We start from the raw sequence: 17,795 nt of genomic DNA on the forward strand, positions 1-17,795 counted from the left end.
GAAAAAGTTGCTTTCAGAATTGCACTTTGCTTAAAACAATGCAAGTAACTGGTTTCTACACTGCGTAATTGCAGTGCACACGCTTTTAGACAGCATTTTAAGATCACTTGATAGCTTTTTGCATTGCTTTTTAGGTGATGTTAGGATATGGGAATATTTTTTCACTAATTGTCCACCAGGTTCTATTTAAAGTGAGGATTTTGGTGTTGAAAGCCCTGTATAGGTTTGATCCTAGCTCTCTGAGAGACCACCTCTGTCTAATTTATTTGGGGTCTTCACACTCTCATCAATATAGTCTCTAAGCAATGAAGTATAAACTTTTATGCCAGCATAAAGTGGAATTGCTAATAGACACTGCTTCTTCCATTTCTGGGATTATCCATGAAGGGCCTGATCCGAAGTCCAAGACTCTCTAGGTATGTCTGTGCTGCAGCTGGGAGGCATGATTCCCAGTACGGGTAGACAGATTTACACTAGCTCTCCTTGAGCTAGCACGCTGCAAATAGCAGTGTGGAGGTTGTGGGCTCTGGCAGCAGCTCAGGCTAGTCACCAGAGCTCAGACCCGGGGGTTGGGCAGGTTTGGATTTGGGTGGCTAGCTTGAGCCGCTGCTAGTGCTGCTACATCGGCACTGCTATTTTTAGTATGCTAGCGCGAGGTGTGCCAGCACAAGTCTGCCTACCTGCTCTGGGAATCACATCTCCCAGCTGCATTGCAGGCATATCCTAATTGACTTCAGTGAGCTTTGGGTCCGTGGCAGCTGGAGCCTTTGAACTAAGTCATTTGATTTAAATGTCTTCGAGCTGCTGGCACGAGGTGTGCTTAGTGGAAGCTACTCAGTTCTAGAGTAAGTTTTCACTCCCTTCCCGCCTCCCCCTCAGTGACCCAGTAGAGGCAGAGAGTGAAATCCTGAGACCATTGAAGTCACTGGCAAAACTCCCATTGACTTCAATGGGTCCATGATTTCACCCTGAGCTTCTTGGCCTTTAGAAATCAGATGAAGGCCCATCGGTCTTCACAAGCATTTATGAGAGGGCAGAGGCTGTTTATATGGAGAGGAACTGGTTTTTGCCTGTGATAAAAGTACACATTTGACACGTGTGTGTATCCTGAGTGAAGTGGAAAGGTGCGTTTTTATAAACCTGTAAGTAAGGCTGTATCATCAGTACTGGAGCGTTCCATTTAACTGGTGAAATCCTTTGTTAGAAAATAATTTTAATAAATTCTCTTGGAGTAACGAACTGAGAGGAGAAGAGAGAGTTTGGAATTGCTGATGGAAGCTGCCTACTTGGTGGTAGAAATGAGTTCAGAGCTCAAGGCTCTGTCTTGGGCTGCCGGGTGGGGGTGGGCAGGTGAGGGAGAGGGTGAGAGAGAGAGGCATACACACACTGGACAGAAAGAACACTTATTTATATCTGCTGTGACACCTTCAGCTACTCAGGAGAAGCATTGACTGACTTTGGCGGGGGCAGTATCCTGGGGTTGGGCAGGTGGGAGGAAGAGTATTGATTTTTCAAATTCAAAGGCCTTTATTGAAAGCCCAAGTAAACATTATGTGAAGCTGGTATGAATGGAGCCCTAGAAGTATTTTTCTTCCAAGCAGCCATCTGTGGAGTACTATAGAAATTGTTCAAAAGCAAACATCAGCTGAGACTTCAAAGCCTGTCCTTGCACCTGTGCTTCTGATCTCCTAATATCTTGTATTTAAAAACTGCAAAAGGAGATAAATAGTATTTCAGTAGTAGCATTTTTATTTCAGAAATTATTACAAATGTCCTCACTAAATATTTAACACTTTACTGATATTCATGGAAAACCTCTCAACTAGGCCATCCTCATCCTGGACAACCACCTCCTTGATCTTCCTAACACCCATCTCCCCCTCTCCTTCCCTCCCAATCCATTCAATGTGCAGCTGCTAAGATTACTTTCCTGGCCCATTGTTTGACCAGATCACTCCTCAGCCCTCTTTGGATCCCTTGCCTGGCTCCTTTGGTGGAAGAGCTGCAGAAACATTTGTGTGAAAAGGATTAGGCGGGCGTTATTGGCAGAGTGAAGGACACAGGGGTGACCCAATAAGAGACAAGAACAGAGGTTCCCATGTTTTGAAGGGCCTTATAGGTGAGGATAAAAAGTTGGAAACAGAAGGAGCCTGTTAAGGCTGCTCTAACTTATACCATCTGGCATGATCCCCGAGGGACTGTCCTCTGGCTGGGGATATCAGAGCACAGTGTGCTCTGGGCCACTCGTCTGGCCCATCTGTTTCCCCTGATATTCCCTCATCACCCTTCAATGTATCCCCCTGAGCTGGGGAGTTACATGCAGTCACTGCTCCCTCTGCACTGCCAGAGATTCCTTTGTTTTTCAGTTTACAACAAAAATGTTACCAGCTACTCATTCCTCTTCTTAGCCTGAATGAGAGATTTTCTCCCAAAATGTGAAAAAAATCATGTTTTAACCATTGTTGTGTCTTTCCCCTCGACGCCCTCTACAATATCATAGAACCTTGCGAATCTGCACACCACTTAATCCTCAACCAAACTGTCTCTTTCTCCCCACATCTGAGCAAAAATGCAACCCCAGCATGATATAGTGAAATTTCCTATAACTAAGAGAGTGAGATATTACCATAAATAATTCAACCTAAACTGTAGTTGTCAAAATTAATGAGCAAAGTACATTTTGTGATCCTAGCTCTGTTGTTGTGTGTATTCCCTTCCTTGCTAATTTGCAAAGATCAGGAAACCAATGTCTCCTAGTCATTAGTGTGAATTAGCAAGATTCTAATGTAATGCATTATTAGTGACTTGAGATGCATTTTTTAGTGTTTTTAGTAGCCAAAATGTATGCCTTTAGGAAAACAAAGTTCCAAGCACTTATGGGTCTTAAGCACTCCCCCTTTTCCCACTTCAGCAGATGTAGATTGGGAACTGATGCCTGAGGTCTGGGGCAGTGGATAGTTGTCACCTCAGGAAGGCATTGAACCTCTGCTGGATTAGGTAGTAAGAAGTGTCAGCCCCTTACACAATGACACTTACTCCCCTCCTCCTGCTCTCCATTCCTGGCCAGTACATGGTGGAAAAGATGCCATCTTCACCTACTCCCCACTCCGCTCTTCCCACTTGCTTGTGGGGAGTTGTACTGTGCATGCATCTCTGTGATCCCAGTAGGTCCTAAATTGCCATGCAGGTAGGTGTTGGTGCAATCTTGCACGGTCAGGTAGGAAGAAGGTAAAATATGCGTTGCTTCCAAACACACTGCAACATTCCACTGAGATTTCAATGGAAGAGACACGAAAGCTTATGCCCAAATAAATTTGTTAGTCTCTAAGGTGCCACCAAGGACTCCTCGTTCTTTTTGCTGATACAGACTAACATGGCTACCACTCTGAAACCTGTAGTTATGCTGTGTGTTCATATACTTAAATGAGACATTTTTCTCTTTCCTTAACTTGTCCTGAAACTTTTAAAGAGATTTAAATCACAAAAGCCATCAGTGTAATGTCCTGGGAGTCAGATAATCACACACAATTAGTGAAATTCAGAGTCGATGATGAAATGTACAGTGCAATATATTATCTATCCTGGCATTTATACTGCATTCATCATAGTGGTAACTATCTAAACCTACGCCTTCCAATATCTAGAGCCAATCGGATTTTCTTTTAAGAACTCTATCTTGAAAGGTGCTGAGCACCCTCAGTTCCCATTGAAATCCATCATCATGGGAGCAAAGGGTAATCAGAATCTCACAGGACAGGGCCATAAGATGTCATATATTATGTATTAATTATATGATTACTTAAGAATTCCCAGTTATCACTTTGAGGGTTGACAGGTTCTTGTCCCAAGATCAGACCCAGTATTAAAAATTACTGTGTAGTTGGGAATCCCGATGTACACAGTTGCAACACTCACACTGTAGGAATCCTTCTATATTTATAATAATTTATTAATACATTTAGCAAAGTCACAAGCACTCTAACTCTGTAAAATAGATTGAGATGATACAGAATGTACAACTGAACATCCATATACTCGCACAATCCCTTGCAAAACAATCTGGAATGTTAGCCATTGTCTTCCTCATCACCATTACCTCCTTCATCATCACCAGTGGCCATCATCCTGGCACCTCCCAAGGGCTACATCTCTCTCTCCTCTCGCTCACAGGCTGGGATACAGCTTTTATAATATGTTACGCTGACACCACCGTGTCTAATGCATATTCAGTAGAGATCTCTCCCCTCTTCCTTATTTGTATTTCCTCACCCTACTTATGTTAGGGTCCCCTTCTCCTATATTAATTATCTCAACTTATTATCATACACATCAATTCATTGCCATGGCACTCTTGTAGTCAGATATCTGCAGATATGTTCCTGTGGTTGGCTGTTATCATTATGGACAAAATTCCCCCTCACACTCTATTTCCAGTTCCCCAAAACTTAGGGGTGACCGTTAGGTTATTTATCCAAAGTTCATGGGCTCAAGCCTTATGCTAATGGCTGAAGCTAATGTCTTACAGGGTACAGGCCTGAAGGTTCCTTGCATTACTGCTGACTATAATAAAGGCAGAATATAATAAAGACAAGCTAGCCTGATGGAATACAGTACCTATTTATTGGAGCATTTTGATTTCGTAACAATAAACTTCCAGACAAATGTTAACGGTAATGAAGTTGTGTGCATTTATTCCCCGTATTCTGCAATCAGAATTCATCTGTGTCTGTTCAGAAACTGAATTGGTTATAAGTGTACTTTTCTCATTGCAGACCTGGCCTTAGTGTAAGTTACAGCCAAGAGTTATTTGATACCACTTCCTTTTAAAATGATTTTTCAGTCCTTGGGAGAAGTAGTTAAAATGCATGGGGGAGAGTTGACAAAGCTTATTACTGTACTAAGGTAGCTTATTGGATTTGTAAAACGAAGCAGGACTGATCCTGCAGGGTGTGGAGGCCCCTTGATTTCAGTGGGAGTTGAGATTGCTTAGCACCTCATAAAGGTGCTTAGCTCTTTGCAGGGTCAGGTTTAGTGAGAGCATGATACTTGCTCTGTGAACAGTGACATGCCTTAGGGCAGGGATTGCCAAACTTTTCAGGATCACGCCCCCCCTTACTCCTGTCTGCGCACTCCCCACCCCCAAGCCAGGGCCAGGAGCACAGGGCCAGGAGCGAGGACCGCAGCTGGGGGCGGGGCTGGAGCAGAGCAGGCCTGGGTGGCACTCCCTCCCTGCCACATGTGGGGGCTGGCCTGGGCCACACCACGCCCCCCTGAACGTTATGCGCCCCACAGTTTGGGGACCTCTCCCTTTGGGTTTAAGAGTCAATGGAAACCTTTTATTAATGGTGCACACAGGAGCTCATTAAGGGAGCACCAGTCTAAGTGTTTCATTCTCTTCTCAATTACAGATTGACTTGGAGCCAGAAGGAAGAGTATATGTCATCATAGATCTTTCAGGATCATCAGGTGAAGGTAAGACCTTTCAATATTTTATCTTGTTCCTCCCATGAATGGTGCTTTTTAAATAGATCTATCATGCAAATGTTGTTGGGAAAACAGTGTACTGCAGTATTGCTTAACTAATCTGCACAAGTTCATGTTAAAAAGAAAATGTTATCTTAATGAAGTATATGTTGTTGTACCTCTAAGGAATAGCAGTCCATGTTAGCCCTGGAATTATAGACAGACAACAATAAAAAAAAAAAGATAGTAACCAAGATACAGTAGCTTAGAGCTATTTAATATACCTGGAATTTATTTCCGAGTACTTATTTGTCTGGTTTTGGGAAAAAATGTGCTATAAACCTGATACTAACTGTTAAATTTGTAGAAATAGATGTTATACACATCAAGTGTTTCATCATACTAAATTATTAGTATTTTCCCCACTAAAGTATTTCCTTTCCAAGCAAACTGCATAAGCAAAATATTTTCATAATAGAAGAGTAATGGTTTGTATTTGGTAATACAGCACTTGCATATTGGCTTGGGGAAAACCCTAGAAATCAGGAAGATGGGTATTCCATGGCAATTAAAGGTACTCCTCTGCAACTGTTTTTGCTAGGGATACTGCCAGCGGCTTCAGTGGGGGCAGGATCGGGTCATATATGGTATGAAACTAATTTACAACAGTCCAAACAATTAAGAGTCCCAAAGCTCTTCTGTGTATCTTCTCAAACATGCTCTTTATCAAGATTTTAGCTTCTGAAGAGTATTTGGTGGCATGGGATCTTTTTTGGTGAGTCATTTTAAGCTGTGTTCTTTTGAATAGTTACATGTAATGCTGCCTATCTAAACAGTGTCTATTGGGTCAGATTACTCAATGCAAGTTCATATAGGCCCTGGCAGGAGGAGAAATGGGAAACAGGAGTAAGCTACAGTTGTTTTGCCTGGATCACTTAAGGGATCAACAGAAGAATGTTTTGCATGTGTCATTTTGGTGTTCAAAAAGGAATAATTGCTGTCCACGGGTAATTGCTAGAAGTTGCAAAAGCACATACTGTGCTTTTGCCCTATTTTAAAAAAACCTTATTGCTTACAGCTGTTCTTACACCCCTGTGGCCACATAGGGCATTCTTCACACCCTTCATTCTTACATATAAACTGCATACATGATGCTTTAATAACAAACGCATGCCCCCTAAGCAGTTCTCACTCATGCCTAGAAAAGTTGTAAGACAATCTGCTTTGTTGTTTACTCTCATAGACTGATCAGCCAGTGTCTGCAATATGTGGAACAAATTTAATGTTAGTACAAATAGCCATATTTTTTTCTTCTTTTTAATTGCTGTGTCAAGTTTAGAGCTCATAGAAGTAAGGATCTAACAGTCCATCATGGTGTATGCAGATGTTCTTCAAAGCTTCCATTTGCAGTTCATCAATGAGATCTTAATTCTGACTAGCAACAACCTCGCTATTTCAATCCTTTATCACACACTGCCAGTGGTGCCGAATTGCCATTGGATTTTGGTTTTCTTTTTTATGTGAATGGATGTCCCTAGGCTCTTTAAACCCTTAGGAAAAAAGAAAATCCTTTTGGAGAGATGCATAGAATGTAGTAGAGATGAAGCTAATAGAATTCTATAGCAAAAAGAACTTTACAGAGTTAAACGATCCTACAGAATTACATAAGTATATACATTTCTCGTATCGACTTTAAAATAGGGCTGTCAAGAGATTAAAAAATTAATCGCGATTAATCATGCTGTTAAGCAATAATAGAATACCATTTATTTAAATATTTTTGGATGTTTTCTACATTTTCAAATATATTGATTTCAATTACAACACAGAATACAAAGTGTACAGTGCTCACTTTATATTTATTTTTGATTACAAATATTTGTACTGTAAAAAACAAAAGAAATAGTATTTTTCAATTCACCTAATACAAGTACTGTAGTGCAATCTCTTTATCCTGAAAGTTGAACTTAGAAATGTAGAATTATGTACAAAAAAACCCTGCATTCAAAAATAAAATAATGTAAAACTGTAGAGCTACAAGTCCAATCAGTCCTACTTCCTGTTCAGCCAATCACTCAGACAAACAAGTTATAGAAAGGTTGTGGATTTCTCCGTAGGCAAGTTATACACTGTCCTACAGTACTGGTCTAAAACACATCTCACAGTAGTGATCGGGCAATGTTATGGGCTATTACAGTAGAATACTGTCATATATTTTGAAAGGAATGAGACTAGCAAACTTGATCTCATTTGTAACCAGAAACCTTGGTTTTCAACTCCAGTCCCTGGAGATGAAAGGCTTGTGCATTATAACCTATTACACCACCAAGACTCCTTTTCCTAAACATCATCTTTAGTTCCATCCTGGACCCACAGAAATCTAATTGTCCTGCAAAGTGAATTCCAATCATTAGCTTGTTTTCCCCCATATGCTTCTTGCTTTGGTATGGCACAGTACCGGTAACAGTCAATCTTGTGGTCCTGGCAATTTCCATAACACCGCTCTGCCCCACCCACAACAAAATCAAGGAATTTATGGGCTTCAATCACTCCTTCCCCCTTTGTGGATAGAGGAGTTGAAAACATGGCAGATCCCTAGCCCAGGCCATGAGAAGGAGTTTTGGCCTCTTCTCCACTATTGTCACTGGACGTTGTCGAGGTCCATCTATAGAGAACAGAATCTTCATATCAGGAGTCGGGGACCAGGCTGTCATTGGGAGAAGTGCTGGGGCAAGGGACTGTGTGCGCTGGCATTGCTACTTGGATTCCTCGCCTATTCCAGAGACAAGCTGGGAATTTGCAGAAAAGTTAATACAGCCATAGGTTTTATTGACTCTTTTGTATGCCCCCTTTCTGCATTGAGGAACATCTTTTAGAGCAGGGGAATTCTGCCAGTACCGCTCCACCAGAGAAGTGGTGAAGAAGGCATTTGGACTCGCCTCCGGTTAATCTCAGAGTTTTACTGCAGGTTTTGAGGTAGTCAGTGTTTTTTTCCTTAAAGCCCCATCTCCTGGAATCATGTTGTTGCCTGAGAATCTCTGCTTTCATTTAAAAAAAAAAAAAGTCTAGACCTCATAGTTGCAGAAAAAAGCTTGAAATTATGAGCCCTAAAGCCTCAGAAACCAGGAGGCAAATACAAAGATTCCCAAATTTATAGATAATTTGTTTACAATCTTATGATTTTTAAGATAATCATGTTGTCTAGGGCCTGCTCATAAGTTCTGAACATTTGAGGTTGACAATGCTGCTCCTGAGACTTGCAGCTTTTGTCATCTGAACCATATGATGTATCCATTCTGCACTGGAGCGGGCAGGGGGAAGGGGAGAGGCAGAGAACAAGCTCTGCCCTTGATGAAATGAACCGTTGCAAACTGTGCAGTGGGAGCAATCTGGACAGAAGAGTTTAGGATAAAATCCTGAGTGGACACTACATTGTGGCACAAAGGTCCATATTTTCAAAGGCTTGTGTCTGTCTAGCAGCAAAATTGGTACATGTCCCCATTGTGCTTTCAAAACGAGTCCTCCACTTACGTATGCAAAATGCATAGCTGGGTATCTAAATACCATTTGCATATGCAAGTGGTTGTGTTTGTACCATACTGTATTTAGTGCATACACAAATTTGGAGGGTGAAAAGATTTTTTAGATGTCATTTTGGCTCATGGCATAGAACATCAAGTCCTTTTCCACATAGTTACTAAATACATGTGAGCTATTTATAACACAGGTATCAGTGTGTGAAGATATTACATTTTACAGTGTTGGGCCCTGATACTGCAAAGATTTATGCATGTGCTTAAACACACCATGAGTAGTCCCATTAAAGACAACAACACAGGACTACTCACAATGTGCATGCGCGTAAGTCTTTGCAAGATTGGGTTCCAAGTATATTCAGCCCTTCTCGGGTTCAGTGTATAAAACATACAAAAGAAATAGAGAGGCTGAATCTCTTTTATCAACTGGCCTGCAAACGACAAAGCCCTCTTTGGCGATTACGGCAGTGCCAGAAAGGGTTCCCTAACATTGACTTTTCCATATAAACTTTAATAGCGCATAGGAGTCAAATCAAACTTTTAAAGACACTTTTGCATGCCAATTGTAGTTCAGATTGTCTTAGCTTGGAGCTCTGAGCAACAAGGGCCTGTTTCAGTGCAGGTGTAAGCAGAGTTGCACCTTGCTTGCACCCACTCTGAATTTGATGCAGGGGCTGTACTGGCAGTGCTGACACACTGGAGTTAGAAAAGCATTAGTAGAACTGGTTATGATGAGCGAACCTTACAACCTTCAAAGAACCTGCTTTGAAGTTGCTTGTATTTGATATTAAAAGTGCTTTCTAGGGATTTTCCTCTGCCCCTATGTCTTTTCTTCTACTTCTCTCTTACCTCATTTGGTCTAGGGATCTTAGAGAAGATACATGCACAAGATTAAGGGCCTCAGTTCTAATTGCAAATTCATTATGTTTTTGAGTGGTAAGGCATATTCTCAGGTTACAGCTTAAAAGAACAGCTTTGTCTTGAAAGCATTACCAAGTAGAACAAGAGATCCTTGGCAGCAGTTCTGACCTAATACACTAACCCCTACATTTGCAAAGAATTACACAGGGTTTTAGGAAAACATTTGCTGTTATTGGAAGTCATCTGACAGAAGCCCTCTTTACCACTTTTAAAATTTAAGGGGATAGGCCCATTGCAGGTAAATAAAAAATGGCCAGCTTCTATGTGGCACGATACTCCTCCCGTCTCCCCCGGCCCCCCAATCTAAGCACTAATTGGCTGCTGTGTCTGTCTCTGTGAGCAATAAAGAGAGAAAAGTAGTCTGTAAGGCAGAAGGACGAATTATGTAATAGTACGTATTATGGCATAGATAAAGGTACAGGCATGAATCCTGCAACTCTTAACTTGTGGGAGTAGCCTTTACTCACTGACCTCAATGAGACTGCTCACGTGATTAAGGAATGGGCCTTACAGGCTTGGAATTAATTTCATTCCCTTGGAGAGAAACTTCAAACCACGTAATAAATATTTTCATAGAACTTGCCAGACAGTTTGTTACATTCAGAGGCCCAAAATCTGCCCTCTCAGCTGCTCACCTTGTATCGGTTCTCCATTTTTCCATGAAATCAAGGGAACTTGACATGTTCAAAGTCAAATCATAGAAATGTAGGACTGAAAGGGACCTCAGTAGGTCACCTAGTCCAGACCCCTGCACTGAGACAGGACTAAGTATTCCATCTCTGACACGTATTTGTCCAACCTGCTTTTAAAAATCTCCAGTGATGGAGATTCCACAACCTCCCTAGGCAATTTGTTCCAGTGCTTAACTACTCTGACAGTTAGGAAGTTTTTCCTAATGTCCAACCTAAACAGCCCTTGCTGCAATTTAAGCCCACCGCTTCTTGTCCTGTCTTCAGTGGATAAGAGAACATTTTATCATCCTGTTGTTTGTAACAACCTTTTGTGTACTTGAAAACCTGTTATCCTGTCCCCCTTCAGTTTTCTGTTCTCCAGCCTAACGAGACCTATTTTTTTCAATATTTCCTCATAGTTGGTGTTTTCCAGAACTTTAATAATTTTGTTGCTCTCTTATGGACTTTCTCCAACTTGTCCACGTCTTTCCCTAAGTACCCAAATTGAGACCTTATAAGTGTTGAATAGAGTAGAAGAATTACTTCTTGTGTACAACAATCCTGCTAATATATCCCAGAATGCTGTTTGCTTTTAACAGTATTACATGGCTGACTTATAATTAGGTTGTAATCCACTAATAACCGCCAGATCCTTCTTCTGCAGTACTCCTTCGTAGGCAGTTGTTTTCTATTTGGTATTTGTGCAATAGATTATTCCTTCCTAAGTGTAGTATTTTGTATTTGACCTTATTGAATTTCATCCTATTTATTTAAGATCATTTCTTCAGTTTGTTCAGATCATTTTGAATTCTGATCCTGTTCCCCAATGCTCTTGCAACCCCTCCTAACTTGGTATCATCCACAAACTTTGGAAGTATGCTCTCTATGGCATTATCCAAATCATTTATGAAGGTATTGAACCAGACCCAGGAGAGATCCCTGAGGAACCCCACTCAATAGGCCCTTTCAGCTTGACTGTGATAATTATTCTGAGTACAGTTTTCCAACTGGTTGGGCGTCCACCTTATAGTAGGTTCATCCCTGGCTGAAGAGATTGAAATCCCTGAGAGTCTGATGAATTAATACAATGGTGGTAGTGGAAACTTCCTAAAGCAGAGAAATATTTGTACATATTGAAGTGTCAAGTCAGAAGCTGCAGTACTATTGTAGCTTATCATGAAAGATGCATGGACAAAAAACAAGCACAGCAAAAGTGTTCCGTAAACAACTAATACACATTCGAGTTCAAAATGTGTTGTCATTGTTACTGCTCCAGGATGCTTTATTTCAATGCTGCATGGCACATTAGTGTCTCCTTTATTAATTGAATATCCAATAAAGGAATAAATATGAAAAAATAAACTAATTGAAAGAAAAGACTTAAAACAGACCTATGTTTGTAAGGAGTCACCAGCAAGAAGTCAGCAGGAAGAAGTTTCCTAATACTCTTCCCACATTCTTTCATTGTACTGCACCTAGTTCTAGCATGGCTTCTTGGTATATATCGTCCCAATGTCTTACAAGAAGAACATTCATGTTAACTGTTGTGTATGCGCATGTGCATGCGGGGTACAGATGAATTTGGACCAGAATAGCTTGTGTTACAACCGTTAACTCCTGCTAATGTTCATCATTAATGGGGTCAGTGGCTAGCAGAGAAGGGTATTTCCATTCATTCTTTCTATTCTGTTGAAGGGAAGAATCTTTTGAGATAAGTTACCTTATTCTTTTATTTCTTTGAGGCTGGCTGTTGTCCAAAGTCATATTGATTTTCCATATTAACCTGGTTTGGCTGCAGTGTAGAGTTTATTTCTCGAGTGAAGTACATCCATTGACTATATCATTGAGCTATTACAGCGGGGTTTTGATCTACCTCTTGTGCTTATAAAACTTGTGGCTGAGTTTTTTAATATCAGAAATGAGATATAAGAGCTCCAGTGTCGTCTCCCTGACTCTCTTGAACCAATTTCAGAGATGCAATGAAAGTTTAAAACTTCTGTCCAAGAATTCATGGTAACACAGTGAGACGAGGTGGGTGAGTCAGTTTATAAACTATCATAACAAATGGTCATAGAATGGGATAAGAGATGCACTTTGTTGAAGAGGGATTTAACCATTGTTTGGCCAAAGTAGACTTTATATAGCTTTAAAGGGAAGACTCACCTATTTTTTAAGTAGTTCTTGCTTTTTATTTGCTATAGCTTTCCTCTTCCACCTCCTTGCCATGTAAATTACACCAATGTACAGATACTTATGGTGGCTTGCACCACAATGTGACTTTTACGCCACCATTTTGGCATGTGGGCCAGTAACTATAGAATGATTCAGAGAACAGACTTGGAGAGAGCACTCAGTTATTTTTCTGACTGTATCATTATGAACGGCTTATAATAGCATTCTAAATAAGAACTATCCAGAACCACATTTCTTTGCATTATGCACAGTAAGTTGTGATGATTAATTATCATCGTCAGATGCCTGAGTTCATATTAGGTAATTGCCTTTTCGCACAGTCACACACAAGATTAAGATTTCATTTCAGAGTAGGCAGTTTAAATTCCAATAAAATATCACATCTCACGTTGTAGGTGGTGAGTATCAGCAAAAGCTGCTTTGGTTCAAGAACACAAACCATGTCGTCATGAAAGCCATTTAATTTCAGTGTTCAAATTCAGCTATTTTTCAAACTTAGTTTTCACAGGCTGAAATGTGATGAATAACAATAAAACCTGCCATGGCTACCTGTAATGGGAGGTCCTGGCAGTATTTCTACAAATGAAGGTTTATTATGACCACTTGATCTCACTCTGTATTGGAAGCTCCAGCCCAGGAGTCTCTAAAAATGGAAACAAAGGATGGTCAGAGCAAAAGAGCACTTGTTTTGACACCAGTCACATTTCATGCTTGCAAACCCAATATGTCAGATACTCTCAGAGCTTATTTCTGCTTTGTAAGTTCAGTGGCATCCACAGAATAAAGCCTGCCTGGGTACATATCCAGGCAACTAGCCCATGTCACTGGTGCACAGGGATCTCCGAGTCTAACCTGAACAGTGCTATGACCCCTGAGCACCAGGCTGAAATGCCACTGACTCACTTTTGGCCTTGTTGGGCCTTCTCTCCTCCTATCAAGACAGAGGGAATGTGAGGCCAAACCTGAGTGGTGATGTGACCTCCGGGCTGCAATGCCACTCACTCAGTTTTGGTCTCGCCATCAAGATGGAGGGCTATTGAGGCCAAACTTGTGTGGTCAGTGGGGTGGCCAGCACTGCTCCTCCTTGTTATTGCCATGGGGCTGCCTGCTGCAGCAGAGCTCCTCCCCGGGAGCCTGCCTAGCATTGTCCTGTTTCTTGCAGCCCATGTCCCCTCTCAGAGATGGGGAGTGATGCCGCACCTAGTGGGCTGTGCTGGAATGCGGGGGCTGAAATTAGCATGGACTCAGTGGGCCAGTAGCTGGGGCCAGCAGCTGCAGCAGGCATGGCTCTACAGAGATTGAGAGTGCGTACGATGGGGAAAAATATCTGGAGTTGCCCCTGCCTCACACCAGGGCAGAAGAAGATGCCCTCTATAGGGAGTGGCTTTCATCACAGGTAAAGATGCTATATCTGTGCTCTGTTCACTCTCAACAGCTGTTTGTACACATCATTGGGGGTGTTATTTAGGGAGTCTGCGCTGGAGCCTCCTGCATAGGAACTCAGCCCTTAGCCCTGGTCTACACTACGAGTTTAGGTCGAATTTAGCAGCGTTACATCGATTTAACCCTGCACCCGTCCACACAACGAAGCCATTTTTGTCGACTTAAAGGGCTCTTAAAATCGATTTCTGTACTCCTCCCCGACGAGGGGATTAGTGCTGAAATCGACCCTGCTGGGTCGAATTTGGGGTACTGTGGACGCAATTCAACGGTATTGGCCTCCGGGAGCTATCCCAGAGTGCTCCATTGTGACCGCTCTGGACAGCACTCTCAACTCAGATGCACTGGCCAGGTAGACAGGAAAAGCCCCGCGAACTTTTGAATTTCATTTCCTGTTTGGCCAGCGTGGTGAGCTGATCAGCACAGGTGACCATGTAGAGCTCATCAGCACAGGTGACCATGGAGTCCCAGAATCGCAAAAGAGCTCCAGCATGGACCGAACGGGAGGTACTGCATCTGATCTCTGTATGGGGAGACGAATCCGTGCTATCCGAACTCCATTCCAAAAGATGAAATGCTGGAATATTTGAAAAATCTCCAAGGGCACGAAGGACAGAGGTTATAACGGGGACCCGCAGCAGTGCCACGTGAAGCGTACCAAAGAACCAGAGAGGCAAACGGCCGCTCCGGGTCAGAGCCCCAGACATACCGCTTCTATGATGAGCTGCATGCCATTCTAGGGGGTGTCCCTACAACTACCCCACCCCTGTGCTTCCCTACTCCCCCACCCCTCCCGGGCTACCTTGGCACTTATCCCCCCATTTGTTTGATGAATTAATAAAGAATGCATGAATTTGAAACAACAATGACTTTATTGCCTCCGCAAGCGGAGATCAAAGGTGGGAGGGGAGGGCGGTTGGCTTACAGGGAAGTAGAATGAACCAAGGGGGCGGGTTTTCATCAAGGAGAAACAAACAGAACTTTCACACTGTAGCCTGGCCAGTCATGAAACTGGTTTTCAAACCTTCTCTGATGCACAGCGCTCCCTGCTGTGCTCTTCTAACCGCCCTAGTGTCTGGCTGCGCGTAATCAGCGGCCAGGCGATTTGCCTCAACCTCCCACCTCGCCATAAACGTCTCCCCCTTACTCTCACAGATATTGTGGAGCACACAGCAAGCAGTAATAACGATGGGAATATTGGTTTTGCTGAGGTCTAACCGAGTCAGTAAACTGCACCAACGAGCTTTTAAATCTCCAAAGGCACATTCTACCACCATTCTGCACTTGCTCAGCCTATAGTTGAACTGCTCCTTACTACTGGCCAGGCTTCATGAGCCATGGGAGCAAGGGGTAGGCTGGGGTAGATGCGACCGCGTGGTGCTGCCGACTGGGAGAGCAGCCTGAGGCAGAAGCCTCCAGCTGGCATGATATTCCAGGCAGGACTGAATCTCCATGAGATGAAACTTAAAGAAGAGAATGACCTGGAGTCATTCCCATTTTTGTCCAGGTGCCCCCGACTGACCTCACTGAGGCCGGCCAGGAGCACCCATGTCTGCCCAGGCGCCCCTGACCAACCTAACCGAGGTCGGCCAGGAGCACCCACGGGACGACAACGACGGCTAGCAGTCGTATTGTACTGTCTGACATCCGCAAGGCAAGGGGATGCTGCTGTGTAGCACTGCAGTAGTGTGTCTGCCAGCAGCACCCACGAGACATACAGTGACAGTAAGCTGAGCAGGCTCCATGCTTGCCGTGGTATGTCGTCTGCATGGGTAACCCAGGAAAAAAGGCGAGAAATTATTTTTTGCCGTTGTTTCACGGAGGGAGGGAGGGGGCCTGACGACATGTACCCAGAACCACCCGCGACAATGTTTTTGCCCCATCAGGCATTGGAAGCTCAACCCAGAATTCCAATGGGTGGCAGAGACTGCAGGAACTGTGGGATAGCTACCACAGTGCAATGCTCCGAAAGTTGACGCTAGCCTCGGTACTGTGGACGCACACCGCCGACTTAATGCGCTTAGTGGGGACACACACAATCGACTGTATCAAATCGATTTCTAAAAAATCGACTTCTATTAAATCGACCTAATTTTGTAGTGTAGACATACCCTTAGTGTTCAGAATTGTGCCTGAATGAGGAGACTTATCAAAATCTTGTGATCTGTGACTGTCACTCCAAATCAGTGGTGGTTTGTATTAACATATCTGTCCCCTTGAAATTCTTGAGGCTGGCATTACATTATGCTTCATAGCCAGATGCTTGCTACTGTGATTAGAGAATGGAGGTGGGCTGCAAAACAATGCTGGCACTAAGTCTGAATTTCCAGAACATGGTTGCTGGTTAGATATCTTGCAACTAGACAGAAGGTTAGTGTGGAGGGCTGGGGGGCGGAGGGGAAAAGCTGTCGTGATAAATCATAGACCACCTCTACTTTTTCTAGCAGCATTTCTCAATTTCTCAACAACTATAAATTACAGACAAAGAAATAAACCATGCTTTATTCCATCTGTATAGCTCTCCCACCAAGATATAACTTTAACACCATCCCCCACAACCCGTCTTGGCAGTGGCATCTTTCCTTTAGATGAAGACCTGTCTCAGGCTGATCTCTCCTCAGCTGCAGGTGTTTCACTGTGGCTAACAGCAGCTGTTTGGCTCCCATCAGTAGAGTGGGATTTTAGAATAGAAATCTTTTACTCCATTTTGGGTCACCTACCTGTGACATCTAGTGTGTGGAATCCTAACCTTCCTGTACATTGTAGTGTAGTGTGTTGGCTGTCATCCCTCCCCGCTCAGGCTCGGAGGGAGGCCACTCCGCATCACTAAGTCACTGCGGTCAAAGCCAATTAGCAGAGGGATTAGCAGATCACAAGCCTGTAGCTCTGGCGCTTTTTGAGGAGCCTAGCAACAATCAATATTTATCCTAGCCTCCCGTGTAGGACAGACAGAATATATAGTCGGGTGCTCTGGCCCTCTGGGCAGGGCAGAGCAAGGAGCAGCCTTTAGCTAAGCCTTCTGGCTAGGGCAGGCAGCAACCAATGCAGTCAGGGCCCTGATCCTCTGGGCAGGACAGAGAAATAGGTAATTTTTAGCCCAACTCTCTGGCAGGGGCCAACAGCAATCAAGAGTCAAGGTTCTGACCTTCTGTGAGGGGCAGAACAATAGCAGTCTATGGTCCAGCTTTCGGGCTGGGGCAGACAGCAGATAAACCAAGGCCCTTTGGCCTAAAGTAGGTAGGCTGTCACCTCAGTTGCCATGCTCAGAACTGATTTGAAGGTAGGATGGAATTGTTTTCAATTTTCTTTCTTTAGGCTCCTGTGCTGCCAGTCCCTTGTTTTTGCAGGATACCAGCAAACATTAGTTGGCTCACAAATTTCAAATGTAAGTAGAATTGTTGTTTTCAAAAGCCATTTTACAGTTTATCAAGGGTGAGAAGAGATTATCCCCTTTGGAGCCAAGATGAGCAAAATGGGCAGAGTATTCATTTCACTTGCTCCTTTCATCAGCATCAGAAAACTAGAATCTCTCCAAGCCAAGATAGATCTGAAGTTATAAAAAATAGATGTT

At 43.0% G+C, this 17,795-nt stretch overlaps 1 protein-coding gene across 1 annotated transcript in view; it reads left to right on the forward strand.

Moving 5' to 3' along the window:
• The window catches only part of PRKCE (protein kinase C epsilon), a 477,162-nt gene that overhangs the window by 137,655 nt on the left and 321,712 nt on the right, over positions 1–17,795 (forward strand). The window contains exon 2 of the mRNA XM_065400343.1: positions 5,409–5,472. Coding sequence (XP_065256415.1) covers positions 5,409–5,472 — 64 coding nt within the window. The remainder of the gene's footprint in view (positions 1–5,408; positions 5,473–17,795) is intronic.

This window comes from Emys orbicularis, chromosome 3 (genome assembly GCF_028017835.1).
Source record: "Emys orbicularis isolate rEmyOrb1 chromosome 3, rEmyOrb1.hap1, whole genome shotgun sequence".
Classification (NCBI taxonomy): domain Eukaryota; kingdom Metazoa; phylum Chordata; order Testudines; family Emydidae; genus Emys; species Emys orbicularis.